At 45.8% G+C, this 9,693-nt stretch overlaps 1 protein-coding gene across 1 annotated transcript; it reads right to left on the bottom strand.

Annotated features, from left to right (window-relative positions):
• Positions 1-866: 866 nt before the first annotated feature.
• shha (sonic hedgehog signaling molecule a) lies at positions 867-9,420 on the bottom strand. Its single transcript, XM_041961300.1, has 3 exons — positions 8,926-9,420; positions 4,596-4,857; positions 867-2,633 (listed from the first exon to the last, which is right to left on the bottom strand). The coding sequence occupies exons 1-3, from the start codon at positions 9,223-9,225 to the stop codon at positions 1,954-1,956; spliced, it is 1,242 nt and encodes a 413-aa protein (XP_041817234.1). The 5' UTR covers positions 9,226-9,420; the 3' UTR covers positions 867-1,953.
• Positions 9,421-9,693: the final 273 nt, after the last annotated feature.

Below are 9,693 nucleotides of genomic sequence, written 5' to 3'. Positions count from 1 at the left end.
CAGTAGCTGCACCCTCCTGTTTGTGAGTGGAGTCTGTTTTCATATTATTTACAACTCCAACATGTGGATTATTTCCAGTATTTCCAGGCGTTGCTATTCAGCACTACCGCTGTTCCACCACATGGTGTCGCACTTGCACAACTTAATCCTGGGAGAAGCCGATGCCGCAATCAATCTCAGAAAGATGTGTAGCCTTCTAATACCACAGCACACCTCAAGAGGACAAAAATACATCACTAAAACCTCCCTATTAAGTGCTGCATGCACACTATAAGTCCCTGTGGAAATATTGGAGGATTATAGCGATTTGTTAAGACTCACAAACGTTCTATTTAGACAAAGGCTGCGTTTCTTCCTTTGGACCGGACTGTCAGTCACTGATGGAGCAGCCTGACCTCGAGCAGCAGACACCCAGAAGCGCGTTTGAGGGCCAACAAACACGCTTGTGTTTAATTTGTCTGCAAGTTAGAAGTTATTTGCGGAGGGCAAACCTCGTTAAATTTGACATGGGCGCTCAACATTTCGCAAGCACGCAAAAGGTAGTTCAAAGCGCCATATTTTCTCCATTTTGGAGCGGGGAGAAATTGTTTGCCAGCTCTCTCCAGCGGACTGAGCCCGGTCACTTAGTTGTAAAACATTTGTTATATGTTAATTGTGAACACCCCGAATGAAGGCTCCGCTCGTTATAAAGGAAAATTGGGCCAAAGGGGAACCATCAATACCAGCCGAGCTGATTTGTTAATCAATGAGCTGCTCCAGCAGCTGATTTAAGACCTTCATTTGGCCGGAAAGTGCCTCACAATGTCGTCAAACGTTCCTCTTTGTGTTTCCTGTGAAGCTCAGTTCAGACAAAGACATGTAACAACTTCAAGTTTGAAGATTTTCTTTATCTCATTTTGTAATAAACATATAAATAATAAACTCTAGACATTTTTGACGCATCGCCCTGTTATGAAAGTTAACTGGTATGGTATGGCTATATAGACTATCCAAACTTTGCATCTGCCGCAGGTCATTTCTATAAAACTATTTCCCTATTACAAAATATGAAAAGAAAAATACATTTTAGTACATTTACAGGAGTTACTTATTAATTTATTTAACGAAACTGTTTCAGTACTACTTTAACTGTTACTGAATTGTCAGAATCTGCATTTAATATTTTTCTCAGAAGAAAACAGAAAAATAGAAACACAACCAAAAACAAACAAAAAAAAAAGAGCAGAGAATGCAGACATGAGGCAGAATATCTGTCCCTCTCCGACAACTTAAACGAACAGTTTCCAAAATAATAAAATTCTTAATAAACCAAGCAGTACAAGATTTTCCAATACTTTCCCAACTACTGTATTTAAATTAAAATATATTCTCATATCTTACACTATTTCAAATAACGAAATGTGATTCGGTAGCGATCTGTCAAAATCTAATTTACAATTCTGTGTATAAAAATATAATTTATGGAACCCCGCGAAGTTTGTTCTCCCCAAAATATAACAGTCAGTTGCACATATATGCACATATGAACATTACAACCTGTCAGCGTTAGCTCCTTTCTACATGGTCTTCTTTCTCTTTGCGATATTTTTTCTTTTTCATTTTTTTCTTCTTTTTTTTTCTTCTTCTTCTTTTTTTGCATTTGAGATATACAAAAATAGATTATGCACAATTTGCCGCTCACACCGTTTCAGAATCCATTTGTGTGACAGCAGCGAGTTCACATGAGAATAAATTATTCAAAGAGAAACTTTTTAAGGCTCCATTCATTCTTTGAAAGGGGATAACATGGAAAAGTCACTGAAATAAATATCCCAACTCCGCTGGGGCCTTTGTCTTGTTTGTTTTGTTCGTTCGTTTTTTTAATTATTATTATTATTTTATTTTATTTTTTTATCTACTGAATAGTTTGTGTGTCCTACATTTAAGTCTCGTTCTGCTCCTGTAGTTGAGGTTTCAACTCGGGTATACTGACATCCCAAGTGGATGGATCGAGTGGCTGTCCAAGAGCCATGTTCCTAATTGATAAAGGATCTTGGAGTACCAGTGCACTCCGTCGTTCTGTGCGCTCACTTGAGGCTGGGAACTGAAAAGCAACGAGGACACCCAGTGGGCGAGCCTGACAGGTGCCAGGGCCCAGTGCGCCAGGACGTGGTCTTCGATCACTGCGTAACAGGACGCAAGGACCTGGTCCACCACGACGGTCCCCTGCACGGTCACCGGCGCAAAGGAGCCCTCGTGCTCTTGCGTGTAAATCCGTTTTACGGTCACAGGCTCGAGCCGACTTTGCTCGGCGTCGAACACGAACACCTTCTGTCCGAGCTGGACTTGGCTGGCGAAGATCGCCGACATCCGCTCCTCTTGCGTGGAGTTGTGGCCGACGAAGAGGAGGTGCGCGGCGGTGAGGGTGATTTTCTGGCCCGAGTCGGTTTCGATCACGTAGAAGAGCCTCCTGGTCGTCGAGTCTTGGTCTATGAACATGATGAAGTCGGTGTAAATCGGATTTCCATCGTCATCTGCTGCCAGGACCCTGTCGCCGGTTTGGAGGTCTTTGACCGCCTTCTTGGTGCCACCCTGAAGGGTGACGGTGGAGGAGCCCGGGAAGCAGCCGCCTGACTTCGCTGCCACTGAGTTTTCTGTTAAAATAAAAGATCAGGGTGTTAAAATCGGATTTCGTGCCATCAGAAATGTTTAATAAGTGGCCGAGCCCACTGGCGCTGCAGAATAATTTCAAAAACACATCCAAGACACATCAAATGTCCAAAAGCATCATGATTTAAAACTTTAAAACACTTTCAGGCGTTAAAAATAAATAAACCACAGGTGCTTTGCCATTACAGTTCGGGACCACCGCCCCATTCAAAAGCCCATTCAAGAACCTCCCTTCTTTTCTCGTGCTTGTGTTTTTCCTGCCTACACACATCATGGTGGGCCATATGCATTTTGCATAATGATGCCTGTCTGCTCCTTCATGCCAAATGCGTATTGGCTTGGCCCACGTTGTCTGAGACGAGAAAACTGAAAGCCTCGGCTCATCTATTCTTAATTAAAAAAAAACCCAATAAAGAGCAGGCATTGTTATTCTAAATCAGCTTGTGGATCGAGCTACTCTCGGTAAAGAACACTTACGCCTTTCCCAGCTACTCTTCCCATATTTACTCAGGTGCAGAAACCTCCATGTGACAATTCACACAAATAGGCGACTCACAACTACTATTTACCCAGTGGAGCCACTTTTCCAAGCCTCTCGAGTTGTAGATTTGAATTTAAATGAGGGCCCGGACTCTTAAATGCTTTCTGTTGTGCAACATCAATGTCCCCTCTTTCTACCACCTCTCCCTGCTTTGTTGTCAGCCTCGATGACAATAATTTTGGCCTTGGTGGAGCTCTTCACATACCAGTCTCCAGGATCACACTGTCCTGCACACAGAAAAGGGGGTTTCCTCCCCAGAATTTGGGGCTTTTAATCTTCTTTTAAGATTCCCGAGCATGAAATAAGGTGACAACTGAAAACCAGATTTACCCCAACCAATTCAACATTGTTCAGCCAAATCCTTTTGGTAAAGTCGCATGACCCCCAATGACACGTCAGGCCTGGCCCATACTCTGATCTCAAAACGTGTGTGCTGAATGATAAGTAAGGGATTTATCAATAAGGTCTGCGCTAAGAAAGAAGAGCCACGGTTCATCAATCAGCGTTAGGACGTGTTTTCTACGCGCCATAGGTGTCCTTTAGCCTGTAATGTCATTTTAACCATTAAAATGAGCTTAAATGAAGCTTGTATTAAAATTTAAAACTGGATCTCAAGGCTAAGATGAATCAAATTCCCCCAAAATTAGCTTCAATAGCAACTTTTTTCGTTTTTCCGAGATATTATAAAATCCCAAATTTTACCAGATACCTTAAAAACGTCCCAATTCCGAGAATTTTCAATTGTTGCGCAGAAGTCCAGAGAGAACACAAATGCTTTGTTTTTCTAGGTCACACCAAGGAGCCGTGTTAGATTCTGATCGTGGTTCCCACCAGGAGACAGTGTGGGGCGATGTAAGATCAAGAAATAAGCTGCATGGGAAACGCTGGGATGTGCCCATACATCAGTCACAGAGAGGGAAAACCCTGATCTCTGCGCTCAGCGGACAGATGCACTGCTGACCACCACTTCTCGTGATTGATCACTGATTGATAATTTGGACATTATTGATGATCTTGAAACGTGTAGTTTAGCGACATAAAATGAATCAGCAGACATGATGACACATTGCTGTTGTCGCGGTTTGGTTGTTTGAGCTCATAAATGTCGATTGGTGACTGAAATCAGTTTTTTTGGGGACACTTTCATGAGGTGCCGCATGGAAAGCATCACCTTCGTTTCGCCTTTGACACCCTGATGACGCCTCGTTTACTTTCCCCTCACAAACAGCTGCAGAAAGTCTAATTCTGAAAGTTTTCTGGACGGTGAAGCAGGACAGAAGCTTCCCTGAGCTGCACCTGCTCTTTTTACGCGATTACAAGCGCACCTGACGCCTGTCACAGTGCGCATGAGCGGTTTTCTCTGGGCTCATTGAGATGGGTTTTTCCTGACCTCATGCAGCCATACCTGCTTTCACAGAGCAGTGGATGTGTGCCTTGGATTCATAATAGACCCAGTCGAATCCGGCTTCCACCGCCAGCCTGGACAGAGTGCCGTATTTGCTCTTGTCTCTGTCCGAGGTGGTGATGTCCACGGCCCTGCCCTCGTAGTGGAGCGACTCCTCGAAGTGGTGTCCGTCTTCGTCCCAGCCCTCGGTGACCCGGAGCTTCACCCCGGGCCACTGGTTCATCACCGAGATGGCCAGAGAGTTCAGCTTGTCTTTACACCTCTGCGGGAAGAAGAAATGGACCAATTAGTCACCTGTTGTGCGTCATGGCTTGCAGATAAAATGCACGAAAGTCTAGAGTCTAGAGTCTAGAACGGCATTTTCCACCAAACCCCTTCTTATATTGACACAATTTGTTGACAATAGTAGCAGGTGCTCACAACTGACTAAAAATATATCTTATGGTCAGAGAAATAAAGCTTCAGACCGCATGCGCCACACATGGAAGTTTTCCTCCCCCAGAAATAGCTGCATCCCAATAGATACCTGCTCTATAGATACCTATCTCGATAACGCTTAAAAACCACACCTCTCCATCCCCACCTGACGCCCCCGATTCCTCCCAGCTGAGGTGAAACACTGGGACCGAGCCGCATCCCTGGTCCTCAATGTGAGCTTACATTTCTCAGTGTGAGCAGCAGCGTCAGAGGGCACATCTCGGATAAGGAAGCTGCCGATGAAATATTGATAAGGCACCGCATTCGCTTCACTGGCCTATAACATATGGGTCTTTTGGTCTTGGAAAGGTGCGAGCAGCGTCCCTTTCTATCTGGAAGTGTCGCATTGGGCGCAACATGCGTCATTACAAATTCATGAGTTTGTATTAGGCCACGAAATGAGCGAGTCCTTTGTTGGTCGCAACTTGTTTGTTTTCTTTAAATCAATAATTGATATGCAGATGATATGAAGATGATCTTCAAGAGCAGCTGCCGCCTTAAAATATCTGGACTCTGTCCTATGAATAAATCGCCGCACCCCAGCCTCTCCGCGCGCTCAATGAAGATGCTTGGCCTTCTCCAAGACAACTATTCTCGACACTCAACCAATATGTCAAATAAAACATCACAAAGAGTCTTTTCAGGCCAACCGCGGAGGGAAACTTTCATTATTCCTCTCCTGCAAAGTCTTGGTAAACGTGACATGCCTCCTTAAGTCGTGTTTTGGCTGCTGACTGACAGACTTGTGAAATATCCAGGGCTGGTAGGAGCGCACAGAGAAGCGTCTGTCTGTGTGTGACCCACTGTCCTCTCCCCTTATGGACAGCCTGAGTGTCCTGCACCAAGAATGTTCACACGGACCCCCAAAACTTGTAGAACAACAACAAAAAGAGAGGGCTTCCACATATATCAGTGGGTGTTTTATGAGGATATCACACTTGTAGAATGTGTTGAATAAAAAAATAACGGCCCCCGAAAAACCTCCCACATTGTGAGAGTGGGATTGTCGGAGTCAAGAGCCGTAAAGCTTAACCTATTTATTAATTCATTAGGTCGTGTGCCGCAAATCAAGCCAAATTCTGCTCAGCCACCGTGAAGCGCAGCAGGGCGCCCTAGACCGGCGCTTTGTGCTCGGGGTAAAGTTGTTCAACAGCCTCCCTCTTAATCTTTTCACAAATGATTTGGTTAGAGGAAACACTTATCAGCTACCTGTCAGTGCAAACAAGCCGCCAGCTCATCTCTTTCCCGACGCGTTTGCACTGTGGGCAGAGACTGCAGGCTCCCAACAGTGCTACGCTGCAAAGAAACAATAACCCACCTTTAAAAGCCGTTTAAGCTGGTGTTGGAGCTTTTCTTAAAAGCGCAAAGTAACATCTGCGAGTGTAGCTGGCGTGCTTTCACAGGACAAATCAGGTGTTTTCTTTGCATTTTCTTATTCTGCTTTACAAGTTGTCTCTGAACAATGAAACTTCACTGGAAACACACCGGCTAATTCCAGCAAGCTCACTGCTTCACAAGAGAACAATTCCACTCCTACTGAGATAAATTGTATTTTACGACTGAGTATGAAACAATCGCGCGGTTTAGGCTGATGCTCCTGCTCATCCCAGGCCCCGTCACTCCGGGAAACACCATCTGCAAATGTCTAAACCGCCTCTGCTGGCAGCGTTCCTGGAAGCGAGCTGTGTCTTAATAGTTAAAGGAGTAGGTGCTTGTTGAAGCGCTATTTCAAGTATCACGTATTATTGTCTTGGCTAGAACTCAGTGAATCGATTGATTGACACATTTCTTGTACACACCTACGGGAGCTACTGGCGGCACGTGCCTTGTTTCATATGCAGCTCCGACATATATTTTCTAAAACGTAAGATAACGAGGAAAGTCTGCTATATTCGTGCGTAAAACTCCGTGCGTAAAACCCACAAGATCCATGCGTAAAGCCGTGGAACAGCGCAAAGACCGTTGGCACAGCGTAAATCCCCATGTGATAATGCTTATGTAGCTGTTTTGTAGGCTACTCTGCCAGGGCAGGCTACTCTGCCAGGGCAGAGGCAGAGTAGCCTACAAAACTGCTACAGTCGTCCTCTTTTGGATGTAAATACCCCAATTTGATGGCTTTATGGAGTCACGTACGATAAAGACTGTCTTACCTGTTTCAACTTACTATGGCCTCCCGCTAACCAAAGGTCATAAGTTCAAACTGCGTTTCAGACCCAGTGAGGGGTGCCTTAAGAGCGCTTTCATGTTCGTGTCACACTTACAGCCGGTTGTTGTGTTTTCTGTAAACACTCGGATGCTGAATGGAAAGCGAATGACGAACCAGAAGCCACAACTAGTGACCCTTAAACAAAAAATCTGTAAAACACAAAGTAGCTCTCAAAACATGTTATTTTAAGGGCCACAAATAGAGAAACTTCATGCACAGGTGCAACATACATCATATTTTATCTGAGGCGCTCTCTCTTCGTTTGTATGATTTTATACAGACCCGTAGACACAACTGTGTATACAGCAGGTGGGGTGTTTTACTCACATTGAAAGCCTCGCAGACACCAATATTCTCAGAAACGAACAGCAGCGAAATCAAACTAAACCCCTTTTTGCTGGAGACCTTGGGACCTCCTCGGGCATCCGTGGGGGTTCCCTGAACCCCAGTTTGGGCATCACATCCCCACGCGCCCATAATTTCACGCTCTGTGTGTATGAGAACCTATAGGTGTATCTCAGAGGCGATGTGGGGAGGGCTGAGAGGGACGCCGAGACCGCACGCACAGTGAATATTTCATCGGAGCTCGTGCTCATGCATGGTGCGAGGCACGGGTTCAGGGACTCCGGCGCGCGCCTGGCTTCATCACCAACCAGCACCACCACCATCACCACCGGCATTTTATTATTACTGAGCCAATATCACCCAAGCGCCTTTAATAATTCACCAGCATCTGAGTGCTAAAAGTCATGCTGAAGAGACGCGGCATCCTGCAGCCTGGAAAGAAATCAAGGCTGCATCCCTCCGATGTATTGTGAGCCTTGTCTTATCTGCACAGAATGAGCCATGAGCTTTGGCAACTAACTGCCTACATGAGGATGGAGTATTTAAAAAAAAAAAAAAAAAAAAAAGATGTCATCATCCATGCAAGTAAGGCACCATCACCCCTGCGCGCCTCGCTCCTATAACTGACCGAGTCCCACCCATTTCTGAAGTCCTGGTGGTGTTCAGAACACTCTCAAAGAAATGTCACTGTTTTCACGCGCTGGTGCACCCTATGCGAAAGGCTAAATTACGGCAGCCTGTGCGAGAAAATGTCTGATTGAGCCACGCCATGCCTGAACGAGCCCGGCTGTTTGAAGCGGTGCGCATCACCAGCTCCCCGGATTCACGGCTGGAATAAAGAAAAGGCGCTTAAAACAAGCTGCAATGTTAAGCTTAAACAGGCATCAAACACTGGATGTGCTCGCGAAAGGCGAGGTAACGCGAATGCGCGCCTGTGCAACAACAAATAGAGCCTCACAAAGATACAAATATAGATATGAGGAGAGGGGCACATTAATATTTTAAATACACTGTCACAATCATGAAGGCCGAGTGTCCTGACTGTCCGCCTGCACATCACTTCTCCAGCTGGATTTCTACATTCGCTTCGAGCCTGCAGCCTCTGAAAACTCCCATGCTGCTGCAGAAAGCGCATCTGCTTTTACAGTGAAGTTAAAAGGCTCAGTGTGAAGAGTTCAGCAGCGGGTAAAACAGACTTCACTTAAGGTGCGCAATCAGTCTGACAAGGAGGTTGTTGCAGTGCGCAGTGATGGTGCGTTAGGAGACGGGCAGGAGGGGGAAAAGGTTATTCTGTCTCCTTACCTGAGTCATTAGCCTGTCGGCACCGGTGTTCTCCTCATCCTTGAATATGATGTCTGTGTTATAATTGGGAGTCAGTTCTTTAAATCGCTCGGAGTTTCTTGTGATCTTGCCTTCGTATCTGCCGCTTGCCCCGAGGGTCTTCTCCGCCACGTTGGGGATGAACTGCTTGTACGCAAGAGGTGTCAGCTTCTTCGGGTGTCTTCTCCTGCCGTAGCCCCTGCCCGGTCCGCATCCCATCCCAGAGGACACCAAGGACAAGCAGATGAGACCGGCCAATACGATTCTGGTCCAGAGCAGCATTTTTTTGTCCTTTAAGATCTCAAACGAGTCGCCGCTGCTATCTCTACCGTCTGCCTCTCCCGGCTCTCGCAATGTCCTTGTCTCCTCCTCTACTTCGCCTTCGCCTGGTCTCTACTGTGGCAGGTGCGGAAATGAACGCCTCAGACAAATGGTAATAACGGGGCACATCGAAGGAGAGTTTAAAAAAAAAAAGTAGTGAGGGAATTAAAAGCCACGGGATCTCTAGTCGAGCTGCAGCCGCTTGTGTGAGGCGACCGCTTTTACTGCTTTGTATTATAGCACCGATCTATAGCAGGGGAGGGATTTGATTGGCTCGCCTAGACAAACCCTCCTGATGTTATCCCACAAAAAAATCTTAAAAGATTTCTTCCACCTGAGGGTTAGCCTGTGTTGAGGGGAGGAGGGGCTGTTCCATGGGAAAACATCAATTATAAACCGTCTTTTTTTCACCCTCCCATTTTCCAGATT

This window comes from Chelmon rostratus, chromosome 20 (genome assembly GCF_017976325.1).
Source record: "Chelmon rostratus isolate fCheRos1 chromosome 20, fCheRos1.pri, whole genome shotgun sequence".
NCBI lineage: Eukaryota > Metazoa > Chordata > Actinopteri > Chaetodontiformes > Chaetodontidae > Chelmon > Chelmon rostratus.
The sequence above is the reverse complement of the archived record's forward strand: the minus strand, read 5'-3'. Positions and strand labels throughout refer to the sequence as shown.